Source organism: Crotalus tigris, unplaced genomic scaffold, assembly GCF_016545835.1.
Source record: "Crotalus tigris isolate CLP2741 ecotype Arizona unplaced genomic scaffold, ASM1654583v1 scf7180000017588.1960692, whole genome shotgun sequence".
NCBI lineage: Eukaryota > Metazoa > Chordata > Lepidosauria > Squamata > Viperidae > Crotalus > Crotalus tigris.
The window spans coordinates 398460-418342 of NW_024096494.1; the positions used below are offsets into that span (position 1 = coordinate 398460).

Below are 19883 nucleotides of genomic sequence, written 5' to 3' on the forward strand. Positions count from 1 at the left end.
ACTGCTGGCCCATGAGCCGGATGCGTCATGCTGAAACTGCGCCCTCCCCATTGCTTGCAATGGAAAAAAAAGTCATGATATGTCGCGACACGTCATGTGACATTGTGAGTTTGACACCCCTGGTTTAAAAATCTAGCTAGGAGCTAGACTGATAATCATATATGTCATTATAGATGCTTGTTCTTTTGCCTGGATAAATAAACAAAAAGGCATGGCTTTGTAAAGTCCAATACACCGCATATCCTTCACCATAAAATCATGAAGTCCATGGTTTAATTTTGTCTGACTACTGGGTTCGTATGGAGAAAAATGTTGCTGTTGAGAGCTCACGATGAATGCAAGTCTGGGAAGTGTTAAAATATATGGTTTAATATTACTGGTATTTATAATAAAAGGACTTAAGATGAACACAAGTGTTTCTACATTAGTTTACGTTGGAACTGATATCATTCTGAACTTCTAAAGGATCCAGATGATGCAGGTGCTGAACAGCTAAATGGAAATTTTTGCAGGATTGCTCTTCCATCTTTTTCATTAAAAAGATTTATGTGACTTAAGTATTTGTAATTTAAAAAGTGTTTGAGTGTAACTTTTTATGTGTTCTGCACTATTTCAAAATGGATTCTCATCATTTTGAAGCAGAAAACATATAAATGGTACTGAAATTGGTTAATAAGCAGAAAGCAGCTTTCACTTTAAAAAAAAACACAAAATCCTGACTATTGTCAAAGTTCTCTGTTCTAAAGTCTAATTATTATAGTTTCCAGCCATTCAAAGGTAACCAGATTCTTGATTCTTTCTCAGTCTGCATGGCTATATAGAACATCTAAATATTCTCTCTCTACCTTGACTGTATCTTCCTAGTAGCCATATATATACTGCAATAGTTAAAATATGCTCATAATGTGCTTTGAATGAAAATATGCAAAGGTTTAAGTGGCTTTGGGGCCCTTAATTAGCTTAAATGGCACATTTAAAAAGGGTTAGGAAGACTAACAGCATTTTGCCAACCAAAATCTATTGACTGTGAAGCCTCAGGATACCTTTATTTTGCATATATGCAGCCTACAGCATACCCCTTAATGCAAGAACCATGCCAGGTGCTTTATCCTTATGCCTATAAGGTTTCAGATCTTACTGTGAATGTCACAAGTTGAACAGGGCAGTTTGCAAATCTTCTGAAACCCCCCTCCCCCCAATAGATAGCCTTTGTTTTCCCGCTCACAAATTATTTGGACAAAAACTTCTTCCTCCCACACCTTGGGAAAAGGGGAGCAGATCTCTTTAAGATTTTCTGCAGCTGGTGCCTGGCCTTCATCCATTTTTAAAAAGTTGGAGGATGGGAAGAGCAAGGTTTTTTTCCTCCCAACCAGAAAAGGCAAAATTTAACAGATGAGTAATGATGCTTATTCAAGTTTTTTCACAACTCCCAGTAAGTCCGGCTGCTTCCATGGGACTAGAAGAAGGAAGGGTGAAGCTGCCAAAAAAAAAGAGAAGAAAAAAAATCATTCATTCACATTGTTGTTGTTTTTTAAAATGGACAACAGCAGACTAAATTGATATAGTAGATCTGTTGCAGAAAATGTAAACTGAAGTTTTAAAATTCTTCAAGAGGACAGGCAATCTGCTGCCTTCTAGATATTTTGGACTTCAACTCTTATCATAGTTAATGGGAAAGTATAGATAATCCTTCACTTACAACAGTTCATTTAATGACCATTCAAAGTTACAACAGTACTGAAAAAAGTAACTTATGACCATTTTTCACTTATGACCACTGCAACATCCTCATGGTCACATAATCAAAATTCAGACATTTTGCAACTAACTCATATTTATGAGGGCTGCAATGTCCTGGGGTCATGTGATTACCTATTGCAACTTTCTGATAAGCAAAGTCAACGGGGAAGCCAGATTCATTTAACAACCATGTTACTAACTTAACAACTGCAGTGATAAATTTTAAACTTAATAACTGTGGCAAGAAAGGTCACAAAATGGGGCAAAATTCACTTAACAAGTGTCTTGTTTAGCAACAGACATTCTGGGCTCAGTTGTAGTCGTAAGTTAAAGACTACATGTATAGTCAAGGTTTGTGGAGCCAAAGTTCCAAATACCTAGAAGATACCAGGTTACCTTGGTTTTTATTGTCTTAAGATTAGAAAACAGAGCAGAATTGTTTGCAAAATTGTAAATAACGTGTTTGTAATCTGGGTTTTATATATACTTCAAAAACAATTTGAAGGAAGTACTTCAAACCTCCTGCAAGTATTGAACGAATCCCTCTGCAATAGAGTGTCCCATTTTTTTTCCTCAAGCTTTTTTGTGAACTCAAGAAAAAGATACAGCTGCTTTAAAAGTCATGTTGAAAATGTGCTACCTTGATGATTCAGTTTGTTAAAACAGCAGCATTCTAGCTAAAAAAAGTTATATTGCTTAAATGAATAACATGTGCAATAAGTTCATGAAGCCCAAGGACCTCTTCCAAACTATTTTCAAAGTATACACAATTTTAATTAGAGTAATTGCCCAGATTTTCTTGATCTTGAGTAATAGGTGTAACAGTTAGCACAATTATGAAATGGTGTAACAGCTATGGAATCATTTTTCTGTGATTTCAAGGAAAGATGTACACTTGAGGGCTAAAATTGATTTTATTTATTTAAGGAGCACATTAAAGTGCAATCTTAATTTATGTGGTTCTAAAATTTGAAAATGTGCTCAAATTCTCTTACCTGTGAAGGATATCAAAAATATGTTCTGTGTTGGAATCTAATATTTCTATTGCAAGTTTTTCTTCTGACAAATTAAGGTTATAACTTTGTTAAGCTTACTACATTGAGAGTTTTAAGCAAAAACTGTGGAAGACCAATAAAAGGATGGATTGTAGTCCTAGAGCCATGGAGATTTTGCATGTTCCAGCTGGAATTCAGAAGAGGAGATGTTTGCTCAGATATTGTATATACAAATCGCATCATTCCATTACACAGATCATTATGACTTGGACATGGTCCAAGTGGTGATATCATAGTCACTAGTTTGTCAGAAATATGTTTTTATTAAGTGGGTGGAGAAATGATTTTCTCTTGCATCCTATCATTCTGCATTTTTCATCCTTTTTTCCTCTCTGACCATATCATATTTGGCAACTATGGTCATCCTTAGAAGATGTAGAATTACTCCAGAACTGTCATAAAAGAGACTCTACTTCACGGGTGTCAAACTTGTCATGTGACATGTCCCGACATATCGCAACTCCTTTTGCATTGCTGGCAATGGGGTGGGTATGGCTTCGTTATGATGAAACTGGCCCGCGGGACGGCAGTTTGACACCCCTGCTCTACTTCCATTAGGGATCTTTTCTCTGCCTTTTGTGTTATTTTCATGCTTCTTTTATAAATGTGCGATGAAGACCGCTTTTTAGTATTATGGTACACAGTTTAGGAATTTGACTGAAGGAGGAAATCCTCAAATTTAATACATAAACAATAAAATTTGCTTGGGAATATGTGAATTATTTTATGTTTCTGAAGGGAGATTTAATTTTTGTTTAATTTCTCATTTTTTTCCCCTCTTCCCTCACTTTCTTTGTTAAAAACCAGACCTGAAGCAGCTGTTTGAGATTGTTCAATAGTTTGGAATGTTTCAAGTAATTCAGCAGAAGGTATTTAATGAGTACATGCAGATTTTAAAAAAGCATAGGGGGATTTGGATTTATCACAGTCTTACTCCAGCCAGTCATATTCATATAGGACTCATTTGTTCACTGAGAGAACTGTTTACTAACTATATATACCTTGGGCATCTCAGGGCTGACCTTACATTTGGGGAAGTGGACTTAGGATCTTGTGAAATGACAACCAATTCTATTTTAACTATAAGGGAGGGGTACTGTGCTCCTTGATGGAAAGGAGAACATTGGCTTTGAAAAAATGTCTTGAGCCAGTTTTGGTACATGTGGTTTCTTCCATCTTTCTGTAGCTTTCCATGAAAGGAAGAGACTTCGGTTCTTTGCCAGTATTGAGTGTATGTGTTGCAGAGCATTTTTGAACAAAGCCCAAACCAGGTTTAATAAGTGCATTTATTCATAAATAAATTACTGAGTTGCCTTTTCATCCCAAAAAGACTTTTCTAGGCAACTTCACAATAGAAAACTTTAAAACAGTGTAAAACCTGGGATACCAACCAAAGCAAAACAATAGGAAAAATTTCCCTTGAAGCAAAAAGAATACATTTGAAGTTATTTAAAAGGCATGCGGAATAGGAAAAAAAGTTTTAACAGCCCATCTAAAGCTGGACAAAGATGCCAATTTAAGCTACGTGCAGAAAGTGCATATCTTGTTATTTTTCTTTCCTTTTCAAGATCCTTTTTGTTATTATGAACCTTGAGAGTGGAAAGGAAAAAAAGAAGCTTATTTCTTCTTCCCCCCCACCTTCCCATAATAACTCTAGTAATTGATCTTGTCAGCTAAAAAAAACCTTGATGTGGTGTTCCTATTTTTAAAAAAAAAAAACACACACAAGCTATTACATTAATGTAAGCTGCTCAACCCTTTTGCACAAAGCTTATCATTGAGATAGGAAGAATCCAATTATTGGTAATACAAAAGAACTCTGGAAGCCAAAGTGCCTTTCCATTTTTATTTTTTTAGAATTTATTTTTTCCTAGAATAAAAATGACAGATTCTTATTGTCATTTACAAAGAGGAAGCCAGCAACACATTTAGAGTTTGGTGGTTTTATTTTAATGATTAATGTTTCACTTAGGATCCAATTTCACCAATTTGTCATTCCATATTTTAATTAATTATATATATAAACATGGATGGGGACATATCCCACAAAATTTGAAATTATTGTTTTAATACAGCTGTGACATTTAATCTTTTATTGCATTATTTGAAAGATTTTTTTTTCTTTTAAATGTTTAAAAAGCTTCAGAAAGCTTGCAGTGGCTTAACCTAACCTTAACCCAGTGGTTCTCAACCTGTGGGTCGGGACCCCATTTGGGGTCGAACGACCATTTCACGGGGGTCGCCAAACAACACAGTCCGCCATTTTTTCTCCCTTTTCCTTAGCTGTGCTACTCCCTTTTATTCTATTGGCTTTTGAAAGCCAATAGAATAGACTCTCTTGAATAGAGTCTAATTCTATTGGCTTTCAAAAGCCAATAGGAATTGTCCAGGCTGTCTCTGCCCTGCTGAGCCCGCCAAAAGTCCCATTCTGCAAACGGTGCTGCACCAGTTGAGTAGTCCTCGACTTACGACCGGTTGAGTAGTCCTCGACTTATGATCGGTTGGGGGTCGCGGCATTAAAAAGGTTGAGAACCACTGCCTTAACCAAAAGTGTAAAATGATAGTATTGCAGCATAGAAATTTAATAAATAAGTAAGTATTATTAAATGAACAAATCACAATTAATCATGTTCCTCCAATCCTCTCAGTTTAAACAGCCTGGTCTCCATGCAATTCCAAATCTGTCTTTTACAACCCAGGAATTTTAGTTCCTGAGAGTATCACTAATGATCAGAAATAATGGAATGGTCTCATAAAGTCTGTAGTGGGCACTAGTTGAAAGATGACTGCTCCAAAGTATTCGGTGGTGTGTGAGTAAGACTCCCATTACTCACGATGTCCCAACTCATTTCTTCTTTGTCTCAAAAAGTCAGTTTAACAACAATGGACATTGTTGGGCATCGACAGATGTGCTGTGGACATGAATGATACACGTTCCTAAGAGCAAGTTAGACTTGCTGTTTTGGTAATGGGTTGATAATGAGGGCAGATTAAAACCCCTGTCTTCTTCTGCAAACAATCAGGATCCAGGTTGCTGGAGTGGAAGAGAAGCAATGCTAATCAAGATGTGCATTTCTGTGTAGTTACCGGTAAGAAGACCAGAAGGATAAGAGGAGAAGGAATGAGTTTAGAATTCAACACTTCACATCTCATAGAAATTTTAGTTTTTATCGAGAGGGATAGAAACTTTATTCTGTTTTTTTAAAGAAAGATTCTTAGCCAGGCAGAATTGCTGGCTAATTCAGTCTTTTTTTTTTTTTTTTTTTTTGCAAGTTCTTTCATTTTCCGTCATATAGCTGCAGAAATTGTTGTCAGGGGTGGAATATTCTTCTTTAGCAAGCCTTCCCTTTTCCCCTCCTGCTCAGCATACATTCTCTCATGGTGCTTAACTCAAGCCAGCTGTAAGTGGTTTCCTGGCCATATGATTCCTTTAGGCAGCACAATATATCTCCCTCCTCTTTCTCTGCCTCCCATCTCCATCCATTCAAGACCTGGCTTATAAACCGAATGACGTTATGGCTCTGTTTGAGTTACATATGCAGCTTCCAGATGCTCTGATGAGTGGCTTGTTCTTTTGCCTATCTCAGAGGGTGGGGTTTTAAAACTGTTGGTTTTGATTATGAAAATAGCATTACCATATTCTCCTTTTGCAAAAAGACAGTTTTCTGGCAGTTCCTTTCCTGAAATATGAAAAACCCAAAGTCTGTCCTAATCTAGTGGCTCTATTTGAACGTAAACTGTATGTCATCCAAACATATCAAGAAAGCCTGCCATGATGGCTTTCGTTCTCGGCCTGTCGATTTATTCATTTTTCTTGATGCATTTTTTTCAAAGTACAAGACAGCTTACATCATCGAGGCTCCATTATTCAAATGCACACTGATGAATTTTGTTAAATAGAAGTAGCAAAGTTCAGCAGGAGGAATTTGTATTGGCACAATCTTGGTGTTTTAGAAACCAGGTAATTTGAGAAAATGATGGGTTGTGGTAGATCAGTGAAAGAGCTGGCTATCAGTGGCAATTGGTTTAGAATTAGATAACTGGATTCTGCCTCCAAAATTAAAAGAAGGGGGGGGGGTTCAAAAACCAGCTCCCAAGGAGTGGCAGTTGAAGAAAGTCCTGCTCATGAACCTTTAACTTGCCATGCCACAATGACTCAGTAGTCAACTAGATGGGCTTTGAAGCTGATCCTACGAGGGTTTGTATTTTTTTTTTTTTTAAATACCAAAATGCTCTGAGCTGTATGTACGTCAGAGGGTTCCATGGGATTTTTTTGTTTATGCCAGCTTCCCACAAATGGCTGATTTCAGCAGAAATGCAGGCTTGGTTTTGATAGCAATTCCATTAGTTGGCAGGAAAAAGTATTAGGAATTTGGGACAGCTCCATGCCTTGCCACGTTTAAAAGGCAACAGGGAGAAATCTGAGCATTTACTTAATCCTGTATTTCCAGGAATCCTTGTACTCAGGGAAAATGAGCCTAAAACTGAGATGAACCCAAGGATGTTATTTGGAGAAATCATCCTGTCTGCACTGTAGTTGCTGGAAGCTACTTCTGATTAAATTGGTCAGGTGTATTTTATGGATGCAAAGGAATTCCAGCTTTCTGTTGGGCCTTCTATTCCTAGAAGCATTAATCAGAATGCAAACACTAACACTGAACAGAAGCTGCTGGCATTGTCTCTTTCTATGATCCCAAAAAGGTGTTGATACCTCCGTGCAAAAACTTTTAGCATGCAGTTATTTTGAAAGCTAAATAAAAAAAAAAAACATTGGAGGGATGTATGTTTTAAAAGTCTCCCTAGGAAAAATATTAGTTTTAAAGAATTTTTTTAAAACTATTTGCATTTTTTAAAATGGTCTTGAATAATTCACATTGAGTATTCCTAAATTAGAGAGAAATGTTTATATATATAAACATTTGTTTATTGCTAAAAAGATATTTAAAAACAATAAAAACAACTATTTACAATGTTAAAAGAAACAACTTAGCTTTCGCTGGTCCCCTGCCTGCGTCCTCAGAGTAAAGCTTAAGGGGTGGGGGAGATTCTTTTTATACACCTTGCTGGCCTAAGTGCTTACTCATTGCCCGTGTGATAGGGCCATCCTTCCTGGCTAACTGTAATTGCCTTGGTTGTCCCACCTTCTCTTTTTTGCACTCCAGTTCCACACCTTTCCCCTCTCTCATCCTTGTCAATCTCCTCCCTCCCAGCACCATTGCTGCCGGTGTGCTCTCCAACCGCTCCCTCCCGCTCATTCCAGGCTGTGCACTCAGATCCAGTGTTCCAAAAGTCTTGCTATCAGCACTCCCTTCCTTTCTAGCCTGTTGGTCTACACACTGTTCCTGCCTTCCATCATCCATTCCTGTCACTCTTTTTTTCTCCAATTTCCCTCCACCCCCAGGTGTGTGCACGCTCTATCGTGCCTCATCGTTCTGCTCTGTCTGCCCACGACCTATCGGCTTGCTCTTAGGTTCAGCCTCTCTAGTCCTTGTTATCTAGTCCTTATCTCGCCCAACTGGTTTATACCTCTCCCGGAGATTGAAGGCTGTGTTATTGAACAAATATGCCCGGGATTCGCATTTTTGCAGAGTGAAGCGCGTTCACCAGGAGAGTTTAAAGTTAAAATACTTTAATTAAAGTATTTTACTATATTAAAAGGTTGCCAAGCTTTCGTTGGGAAAACTCCCCAACATCTTCAGGGCTGAGAGACCGTTTCTAACAAGGTGGTTTAAACGGGTTCCATAGACGTCTGCGCTTGGTTCCTAGACTCTGCCAGCATTCCCCGCTGAACAGCTGATAGGTGGGAGGGGGAATCGGAGTAAAGATTTCTTCCGTCGTTCTCTCGAGCACTTGTGTTCACATCTCCATTTGAATCATCCTCCTCCATCATGGTGTCCTCCATGCTCATCTTCCCTCGTAGGTCAATATTCAAGTTAAATCCCCCCCCATTTCTGTGAGCAAAAGTCTGTTGGTATTTGGGCAGATTCCCCGCTCATGTTACTTTCCCTTTTATCAAGCGAACGGGTCATCATCACATGTTTTTTCTCCCCTCTCTGTATGGGATATTCACTTTTATTATTATTATGGGTAGTGCTAAATTTAGTGGTTCTATCCTCAAATTTCTTAAGCGCTCCAATGTCATTATTGTTGTTTTCTCCAATTAAAGGGGGTGTGGTTTCCCCTTGATGTTGTTGGGAGGTTTCTGGGTAGTCTATATCAGATTGTTTCTGGTAGGGGGGAGGTGTAGCTCCTGGTTTAGAACGTTGTGGATGTTGATTGTAAGGTTTGTGATATAAAGGATGATGGTTTGAGTTCCATTTTCGTAGCGCTTGTTGTGCTGGGTGCAAGTCAATGTGACGATTGATTGAGTTTTTATTCGAGAACCAGGCTTCTTTTAGCAGCCGACCTCCCTTCGTGGCATCACTGGCTACGATAAGGGTGTTATTGAAGTCGAACTGATGGCCTTGTTGTGCCATATGCATCCAAAGTTGTGAGTGTGGTTCACCTCATTTTATGGCCAGTTTGTGTTCATGGAGGCGAGTTTTTAAGCGTTTGGCTGTTTCTCCCACATAGTTGCCTTCGCAGTTTTTGCAGTTGATCTTATAAACAATAGCAGATTTCTCCATGGTAGGTAGGGGGTCCTTTGGATGCATAATTTTTGATCGTAGGGTTTGGTTAGGTCTGTGAGCTACTTCTATACCATGGGGTGCTAGTAGTCTGGCTGTGGCCTCTGAGATGTTACTTATGTATGGGAGGGAGATGCGTGTTTTTTGTAGGGGGGAATCCCTTCTTCGTTGGGTGGTCCGGTGCTGGAAAGTTGTACAATGTCGTTTGATAAATTTTAATGGATAACCGTTATACATGCACGTATGGAAGAGGTGTCTCCTCTCTTCTTTCTTATATTCATCCGTGCTGCAGTGGGAGTCAACGCGTTTAAATAACGTTTTAATGCAGCTGATTTTATGGGAAACAGGATGATTACTCTGGTAATGGAGGATTCTATCCGTGTGGGTTGGTTTACGGAATACCTTCGTATGTAGGTATCCATCTGGTTGACGGTGGATGGAAACATCTAAGAAGGCAAGAGAATGTAGAGTGCCGGCTTAGTTGCTGTAGGAGGGTTGGTTGGCTGTGTTGGAGTTATTGTTTGTGGATTGTTCGGCTGTTTTGTAACATCCTGAGTAGCTGAGGTGCTGGCTGTGTGCCCATTAGTCTTTTGTATTGTAATGACCTGGTTAATGGATTTTCTGATGACATCCTGAGATCTAGTGTAGTGATATCCTGAGTTCTGTGTTGCACCATCCTGGGTGGTAGGCTGTGTTGTAACATCCTGAACTTTAGCATTGTAACCTCCCAATTTTACGTGGGAGAAAGCCCGAATAGCCAAAGACCTACATACAAACACCCGCGAAAACCTCAGGAAACATATACATACATACATACATACATACATACATACATACATACATACATACATATAATTTTAAAAATGCAAATATATATATTTATTGCTTTTCTTTTTCCTCTAAAAAAACTGTTTAAAAAGCCACCTAGAATATTGTAGTATAAACATAATAAAACAGACTAGGTTTTTACAAGTCAGCTTTTGGATTAGACTTTATATTAAGAGAAAGCCAGTTGTGTTTGTTAATCTGTGTTTGTTTATTTATTTATTTATTTGAAGAACTGCTACAAGGAATCTTGATTGCTTCTTTCATTTTTTTCTTCTAGTACCTTGTCCAAATGCTGCCATGCCACAGTGGCACTTCTTTACCCCTTTGCCTGGCAGCACACTTACATCCCGGTACTTCCCCCTTCAATGATTGACATTGTCTGCTCACCAACCCCATTTCTGATTGGCCTGCTCTCCAGTTCCTTGCCCCGCCTCAAGGAACTGCCAGTGGAAGAGGTGAGACAGACAACCTGAAGGTTGTGTTAAACCCAATTTGGCTTTAAGTTGCATGTGGGAAATCAGATATGGGACAATTCAATACCTTACTAGCCACATACTTTAACAATCTGTGAGCAGACAATGTTTTCAGCTGGAAACACATTGTGGCTCAGAGGGAGACCTTTTTAAAGCAGCACTTTTTAAACTTGACATTGTTAAGATGTGTGGACCTCAACTCCTCAAATTCCCAGTATACTGGCTGGGGAATTCTGGAGTTGGAGGTCTGCACATCTTAACATTGCCAAGTTTGAAAAACACTGATTTAAAACATGTATTAAAATTGCCTGCAGAAGTAAATAAAGTGCAGTGGTTGGGCTATAGGAAACTGGGGTACACTATGTAGAAATTATTTCTTTGAGAAGTTGCTCTAATGCCTGCCTTCTCTATTTTTTCAGCCCTTTTAGTCTTATTTTTTTATTAAGTTTTTTTAAAAAAAAAAGTTATCTGAAGCTTTTTTAAAGACCATATTTATACTTGCTTTATCATCTTCTTTCAGAGTGAGATGTAGATTTTTCAGTGTTGTTTTGAAAATGTTTACGTAAGACGCCTTCGGGGGGAAAATTGCTTTGAGAAGCAGCAGATCCATTTTTTAAACAAATAACCAAATTAAACACACATTGAATAATCCTGTGCTTCCATCATTGAAAAGCAAGCAGCTATCTCTCATTTTAACTCACCCCATTGCTGCTCTCTGTTGTGTGGCAACTCAGGCGGGAAAATTCCTGAGCAGAAAGCTCTCTCTCTCTCTCTCTCTCTCTCTCTCTCTCTCTCTCTCTCTCTCTCTCTCTCTCTCTCTCTCTCTCTCTCTCTCTCTCTCTCTCTCTCTCAGGGGGGAGAGAGGAGAGAAGGGAGAGAGAGAGAGAGAAATGAAGAACAGCTTCCATGTGTTTCAGTTGTCAGCCTGTGGTTTTGTGGTGAAATTCATAAAGCCAACCTATGATCAGACTGGGTTTCATATCTTTTTGTGGCTCATGGGATTAAATTAACGAAATGCAGCCTTTTCTCCTGAAAGCTGCAAAGCGCACAAACATTTTCTCAAGGACATCAGTGTACTTCTTCCCTCTAACCCTGGAGTGTAGAAACCTGGATCAAAGCTGGAAGTGTCCTTTAACTGGTGCATTGGGAATGTCTCTTCCAAAGGGGTGGGGCCAGGATAATAACTAATTTAAATTTCCCTTTTATTTACTTGATATATAGCTTAGATATATTTAAGGAAATTCTTCAAGAATTTCCTTCTGTCCTACCTAAAATTACACTTTATTTAACAATTTTTGAGGAATTTGAGTTCTGTATGCAAGACTTTTAGAGAGCTCTTAAGCTCTAATGTTCTCTCTCTCTTTTTATGTGTATTTATTGGTGGCCAGGTCCTTGTGGTTGACCTTGTTAATAACCGGTTCCTTAGACAGGTAAGCATAACTTATTTTTCAGTCTTTTTTCTTTTTAATTTGTTCAGGGAGAATGGAAGGATGGGGAAAACTTTTGCTGAAAATCATTTGATACTGGATATAGCCTATCACTTTCTTAATTCCTGTAAATCCAAAGAGAGTCGTGGGAAATCTAGCCTAGAAACAGATAGCCATCCAAAGCTGAGAATTTACAAGTAACAGTGCTTTTCCGAGGGTGCATGCATATCGTTTTATCCTGACATCTCCTCTGATCAGCAGTTTCAGAAGCATCAAACCATCCTAAAGCCTGTCAGAATTATTGGGTGCAAGTGAAAGTGCAGAAAGGAAAATAATTGAAATGGTGACCCTTAGTTTTGAGAGAAAAAGAAAGATTGACTACGTGCTTCCTTTTCCAGCCAGAATTATTGTACTTTGAGAATATCTCTCTTAGCCAAAGCCACCAAATATGGTGGTTGTTGTGGGGAAAGTAGGAAGAAGTAGTATTGGTATGTTTGCCACTTGAGTTGTATATGTGTGTGTGTGTGTATGTATACACCAGTGTTTCTCAATGCTGGCTGTGGAATTCTGGGAGTTGAAGTCCACATGCCTTAAAATTGTCAAGGTTGAGAAACACTGGTATACACAAACACGCACGCGCACACACACACACAGAGTTAAGAGGGGCCAAAAGCCCTGCTCAGGATATCAGAAAAGGAGATATAAATGCCAATGGAAAGTTTGCAACTGCCAGGTGTATGCTGCATTGTCTTTTATTGGCAATTTTCCTGTGTGTTTTATTGCTCCATTCTCCAGACAAAAGGATACCAATTAAGGAGAAAGGATGGAATATCTTCTCAGTGACTTACCCCTTGGCAGCATTAGGATCTGTTCAATTAGAAGCTATTTTTGTCCTCAGAGTTGAGTCTGGAGCTAATTAAATGGAACCCATGGACCAAGATGGAATCTATTATAATTGTATCCTTCAACATTCGTAAGCGCCAAATGCCATTTAATGCCTATCCTTTTAACTTGACCATATCCACAAGGGGGAAAGGTATCCCATACATTTAATAGAAAATGGAGATTTTGCAGATGCCCATGAAAGATCAAAAAAAACAATCTTCAAAAACGTTCTGTCATTTTTCTCAGGCTGTCTGAAGCTCAAACAGCCTCGAGTATATGAAATATGTATGTTCTTTCACAGATTCAAAAAGCAGATTTGTAGAACAAGAGCAGTATTGTCAACTTGGTCTCCTTACATGCAGGATCCGGTTTCATGCCAGCTTTTTGAATGAATGCTTTTCTTTGCAGATGGAAGATGAAGATTCTATTTTGCCCCGGAAGTTGCAAGGAGCCCTTGAACACATCCTGGAGCAGAGAAATGAACTGGCAAATGACAAGGAGGAAGTCATGCTCAATGGCAAACAGGGTTGGTTTTTTTAAAAAAAATTAACATTTGGTAGTCTTTTTTTTTTTTTTTTGACAATGTTCAGTATTGTACTTAGTATAGCTTTCCCCAGTTTTATGCTATCTAATTATTTGGACATGATTACAAACTGGTGCAGATCAGAAGCTCTGTGAAGGAGTCTAGTATGCAGAGATGATTACTTTGTACATGTAACTTTGTTCCCACCAAATTCTTTATCCTTGATTGTGTAAACTATTATGAGAAGAAGCATAGTCATCTATCTGAGTCTATTTTCACTGTATACTCCTAAGCATTATATGCATGGGGAGGGGGAGAGAGAAAAAATCTCCACTTTCTTTATAGCAGGCATAAATTATCTTTTTTCTTCCAAATTGAAAAGACCAAAAAATGCTTGCTTTGATCCTTTAGATCAGTGATGGTGAACCTATGGCACACGTGCCAGAGGTGGCACTCGGAGCCCTATCTGTGGGCACACGCACCGTCGCCCCAGCCCCACCTCCTCCCATGGCCACCTCCTCACCAGCACCCCCCCTGGAGGAGAGTCACCCCCAGGCACAGCCCTCGTGAAGCACCGCAGCCAAGGACATGGTAGCTGGGCAGCAGGGACAAGACTCTGCCCTTGCTGCGGGGCATGGGCGGAGGGCATGGCCGCCATGGCACTGTTGGGCCACTTGGGTGATCTGTGGCGGGCCGTGGAGGTGGTGGGTGGCCCAGCGGGCAAGACGGAGCAGGGTCAGGTGTGGGGGCGGTTTTGGGGCACTTGCTCTCTAAAAGAGTCATAATCACTGATCTAGATGCTCCACTTTCCCCACCAGACTTTTGGGAAAAACTGCCAATATTGGAAGTTTTTGGAAGCCCTTCTGACAGTTGTGAAGGAGCTGGCAAAAATGGATTTAACATGGTTGATGTTACATGTATACAACCGCCTTAAACTATGTGAAGTTACTGGCATATTTAATGAGGTATTTAGGTGTGGCTAGATGTTCCTGAATTTCAGCATGCAGCAACCTCAGCCACTGTGACAAATTATGAAGGATTTGGGATACTTAAGCAACATATGAGTTGCAGGTTACCCCCACCTCGTATGTTTATTAGCAGTGTCTCTCCAGGTTTTCAAGAAAGGATCTTTCTCAGTCCCATGGGAAGACATCATTATCTTCTGTGTTCTGCATTGGTTAGATCAACCTGGGATATCCCATCCACTTCTGGCATTGTAGCTTAGATCATTAACAAATTGGAGGATGTCCAAAATAGAGCTATGGAGACAGCAAGGATCCTGGAAGGGAAAAATATTTGAGGAACAGTCAAAAGTATGACTGTGTTTAACCTAGAGAAGAGTACAGGAAGACGCATTAGTTGTCTTCAAGTATTTGAAGACGTGTCATGTAGAAATCAAGATAGTACAGTTCCAGAACATGGAATAGGAAGCAACGACTTGAAGTTATAATGAGTTATAGAATAGGAGCAAAAAATATCTTAACAATTGTTCTAAAACAAGAGATGTCAAATTCTGTATGGTTAGGAATGTTTAAATAGAGATTGAATTTGCTGGGGTTGCTATAGTAATGGGATTTTGCTCTGGGCAAGAATTGGATTAGATGATATCCCCGATCCTTTCTAGTTCTTATCTTCTGTAATTCTGTGTTGAAGATAGTACTAAAAACCTTTTGAATGCAAAGCACAATCACTGTCCATGAGAGATCGGTCCTCCTTGATGTGGTGGAATAGATCTGGAGATTAGCAAAAAACAGTTAAGAAAGATCACTAAACCCTAGCATATTTTTCTTCTCTTTTTATTTCATTCTTTCTTTTCCCTTTCCTCAATTTCCATACAATGTCCCCTCAGAGTCCAGCCCTCTGAATGAAATGGTGTCAGAAGCTTTTGTCCGCTTCTTTGTGGAGATTGTAGGACACTACTCTCTTTTCATGATTCCTGCTGAGAGGGAAGAAAAGACTCTCCAGCGGGAAGCTTTCCGAAAGTCTGTTTCTTCAAAGAGCCTTCGGAGGTTCCTGGAAGTTTTTATGGAGACTCAGATGTTTGGAGGCTTCATTCAAGAACGAGAATTACGAAAACAGGGAGCCAAAGGTGAGATAATCCTCTGTCTCCTCAGCATTATCATACTGATAGCAGTTCTCCAGAATAGAACTTTCCAACCCCTTTTTGGAGGAGCCTGGGATAGAACGTGAGACCTTTTATCTGAAAAATATGAATTGTCCTACTGATTCCTGATACTTAGCGGATCAAGTACAGTCTTAGTCTGCTTTGCTTTTTTAAACATAATAATGTTCCCCAATTGGTAGTAGCAACTGAAACTAACAACCTTAACGCTTAGTCTTTCTTGTTATGGTAGTTGTTCTTGATCTCTCTAGGTTTGTTTGAGGTACGTGCCCAGGAATATCTGGAGACCCTTCCCAGTGAAGAACAGAGCGGAGTTAATAAATTCTTGAAAGGATTAGGTAAGGGATCCAAGCAAGTGCAGCTGCTGCAGTGATCATGATTTTAATATTTTTTTACCCTACCATGTTTAAATCACAGACACAATTGTGCACTTGTTATCTATGTTTTAGATCAGTGATCCCTAATCTTTTGGGCATTGTGGACCAGTTCCATGGGAAATGATTTTTCCATGGACTACGGGTGACATGGTTTCACGCGATACCTAAATCCCATGTATGTGCAGATGAAGCTTTGCTTACTTGTGTGGCCCAGCTCCTAATGGGCCGTGGACTGGTACTGGTCCACAGACCGGGGATTGGGGATCCTTGTTTTAGATAATGTAACATAAGGTGGGAAAAAGCATTTTTTGAACCTGAAAAGTCTTCAAATATTAACTATAGTAAACATTTGCTTTTTACCTTCCAAAATACTTCCTGCCCATCACATCCCTGCTTAATAAGAAAGTAGACTTCGCACATAAGTTGATGGTGAACATATAAGTTTAATAATCTTTATAGAATCACCTCTAACTTCTGTGGCTACAGTCTCATGACATTTCCAAAATTTTCAGAGCATAAATTCTGCAAGTCCAGGAGATTTCAGGTGCCATGGTAGGGGTCATTTTGCAATCTCCCATGAAGGCATCCTCAAAAGATGGCAGAGCTAGGACCTCTGCTATTTGGCCTCAGCTCCATGGAGATGCTCACGTGGAAAGGTTGGAGACTCAAACGTTGTCTTTTCTGCAGGTAAAGAAGGTGTATTTTTCTTTCCCTAAATATTGTCTCTCTTCTTTCTTTTCCCACCATTCCTCTCTAGGTAGCAGAATGAAATTTCTTCATAAGAAATAAGTGTTTGGAGCACCACCAGGCGTGGAGAGAAGGATATCTCTTCTAAGCATTTCAGCAGACACAACATGGACCCCTTTTGTTTTTTTCCATTTTAAAACCAAGTCCAGCTTAGCCTGCTCCAATAGTGGACAAACCTCAAGAGACGCAGTGTTTAAAAGCTGCACCTGGGTGAACTGCTGACCTCTGGCCTCCTATACACCATGGCGCAGAAGGGGCCTCCAGGATTGGCTGGATGAAGAAATTGCACTGGACAAACCACTCCCCAACCTCTCTGTTTACTGCAGATTTTGTGGTGATTTTTAAGACCTTAGCTATTATATTTTTTTGAAAATGTTTCTTATTTATGCTGAGGTTAGGAAGATATTAGGCAGAGACATTTGTTCCTTTTACTCTCCCAAGGGATGACAGCAAGGATAGGCACTGCCATAACTTGGATTGTACAATTGTAAAATGACACAAAGTGATACAGAAATAATGAGAAGAGAAAGAAAAGGCAAGGAAAAGAAGAGCTCTTACACACCAGTAAGTGTGGTGGTGATGGGGACTACTGAAACCATTCAGAATTTTATCCAACTGACCACTGTCTGATGACTTACTGCCCCTTTCTGGACTTTGGGACATATGTCCACACCTTTCTTCAGAGTAAGTCTGATTTGTTTCAATCGGAAATATATGTTTATTAAAACAAAAAAGCACGTGTTTAGTTCCATATAGTGTATGTAGCTTGTTTTGTTGTGTTTATCTTCTGGAGTAAAATTCAGAGGATGATTTGTAGGGCAGAAACAGTCTTTTGAAGAACCTTCCCACCCATCCCCCTTCCCCCAAGGAATTGAAAAAATGTCTGAAAGCCTTTAAGGGTAGATTGGATCAGACATGTCAAACTCGCGACATATCGGAACTTTTTCCCCATTGCCGGCAATGGGGTGGGTGCAGTTTCCTCGTGATGCATCTGGCCCGCGGGCCAGCAGTTTGACACCCCTGGATTGGATGGTTTTGGTGATGGAATTATAGGCCCTCCCTAGTGGCCAGGGCAGTTGTGGAACAGTTGCCTTCTGTCATTGCATTCCTCTTGAGTTATTCAATGTTTGTTTGCAGGGCGATTCATACATGGAAGCATATTTTTTTATTTTGTTTCCTTTATTTACACAACAATGATATGTGTGAAGTAACACCATTGATAAGTACCATTTCTGACACACAGATCACACCCGTGATGTGAAATTTATGGCAACCTGTTTGTACCTTCAAGTCAACAAAGCATAAAGGCGCCAGGACAAGGTTATGCACACATCCACACCTTTCTCTTTCTGTAAATCTAAATAAAGAGGACTTTTTGTGCTCTTGCCCAGAGTAAGAGATTACCATGGGGTTCCAATTTTAGGTGTGACAACTAATGGGAATGCACTGAAGGGTAATGCCCTGGAGGAAAGTGAGGCTGACCACTGGGGGTCTCTTGCTTAAAATATTACATGTGTACGAACTCCGCTCCAACTTCTACTAAGCTTTAGCCTAGTGGTAAAAAAAGGGGAAGCAAAATTGTACCTAAGATATATTCAATAGCTTGATATATTCAACTCCAGTATTGTTCAGAGCTGAAAAAACTTATTTTTAGAAATTCTGGAGAGTCTCTGAAACACATATATGTATAGCCCCCATCATGTTACTCCTTTTCAGTATAAACAGTGTTATGCAAAATGAAGAACAAAAGTAATAAGCAAAATAAATAAAAGGAACATGGTAAGGGAAAAAAAGGAAATCTGTTTGAAGTATTCACTGCTCCTCCAAGGTGAAATCATCAAGATAAAGGCATCCTTTTATAACACTTCGAATAATGCAGGTAAAGTATAGCTTGGAAAGATTGCTTATTCAGCAGCAATTTTCATGGTCAAGATCATTTATTTAATTCATCTCCATCCCAATATACATTGAAATATATACATTTATTTAATTCATCTCCATCCCAATATACATTGATCAACTTTTCACTGAGACTTTATATTTTATCTTTCCTGGATACTCCGGAAGAAACCACCTGGAAAGGAAAAATACAGTCCATGAAGAAAATATTTTGGTTGAGTTATCAGCAGCCACATCTTCCCGAGTGAACTTATCACTTATATGGATATAGGAAAAACTTGGCTGGAATATGCCCAAGGATTGTAGTATTATAATGGTGAACAATGGCAGGTCATTGCTTATGTTAAAACCACCCCTAGTACATCAGGGTAAGGCTGAGGACAATGACGCATGTGAACATTCCTTTTCCTTCTTCCCTCCAAAAGTCAGAAGATGGGAATACCGCTGGAGCAACACTGAAGAATACAGGTGGATGTCAATGACATCTCCTGCCTAGTCATGTGAACACGACGATGGAGAAATGCAATTTATACAATTAAACAGGAAATTATTTTTAAATATGGATAGGGCCACCACAAGATCAAATTTGAGCTGGATCGTTGAGATCAAGGCTGGAAGGACATCGTGAGTGCACTTTTAAAGGGTTAGACCTTGGGGGGGGGGTGTTTTTTAATCATTGCGGGAGAAATTGATGCCAAAGCCAATGGCAAAATCTTTCACATGTGGTTTTTTTAAATACAGGAGGAAGAGTACAAAGATTGCAGAAACATCCTAAATCTGTCAAATTTTCATTCCATGTGGCCTTACAGCGCCCTCTGTTGCCTGTTGCTTGAAGACAGCATTTGAAACCATAATTCACCAGTCTTTTACTGGGCACTGTCAAATCTGATTATAGACATCAATATTACAGAGGATGTATTTGTACATACCTGGAAAGCTTTCACTGATCTCTTAATTTTCTGTGGAAAAGTTAATTTTCTTCTTGTATTAAGGATCATAATGTGTAATATGGAATGATCCAGATGTAAGGGCATTTATTTAAATATTCAGATTAGTCACTATTATTCCTTCAAAAGTTGGAAGCAATGTACATAATTCACTCTCTTTCAATGTTTCTCCATAACATCTCACAAGGAAGGTTGGATTGAGAGAGAGAGAGATAGTGACTATCCTATTGAGGG

The 19883-nt window shown here is 39.3% G+C and overlaps 1 protein-coding gene across 7 annotated transcripts in view; it reads left to right on the forward strand.

Moving 5' to 3' along the window:
- Positions 1–18134, forward strand: part of DENND2A (DENN domain containing 2A) — a 65874-nt gene extending 47740 nt beyond the window's left edge. For 5 of the 7 annotated variants that reach the window (XM_039361895.1, XM_039361907.1, XM_039361925.1 and 2 more), the window contains 6 exons: positions 10527–10704; positions 12111–12152; positions 13443–13560; positions 15407–15646; positions 15931–16017; positions 16814–17554. In XM_039361895.1, coding sequence (XP_039217829.1) covers positions 10527–10704; positions 12111–12152; positions 13443–13560; positions 15407–15646; positions 15931–16017; positions 16814–16845 — 697 coding nt within the window. In that variant the 3' untranslated portion in view covers positions 16846–17554. Of the gene's footprint in view, positions 1–10526; positions 10705–12110; positions 12153–12944; positions 13293–13442; positions 13561–15406; positions 15647–15930; positions 16018–16813; positions 17555–18046 lie in introns of those variants that run through there. The other 2 variants (XR_005558943.1, XM_039361945.1) reach the window with 2 other exon arrangements.
- Positions 18135–19883: the final 1749 nt, after the last annotated feature.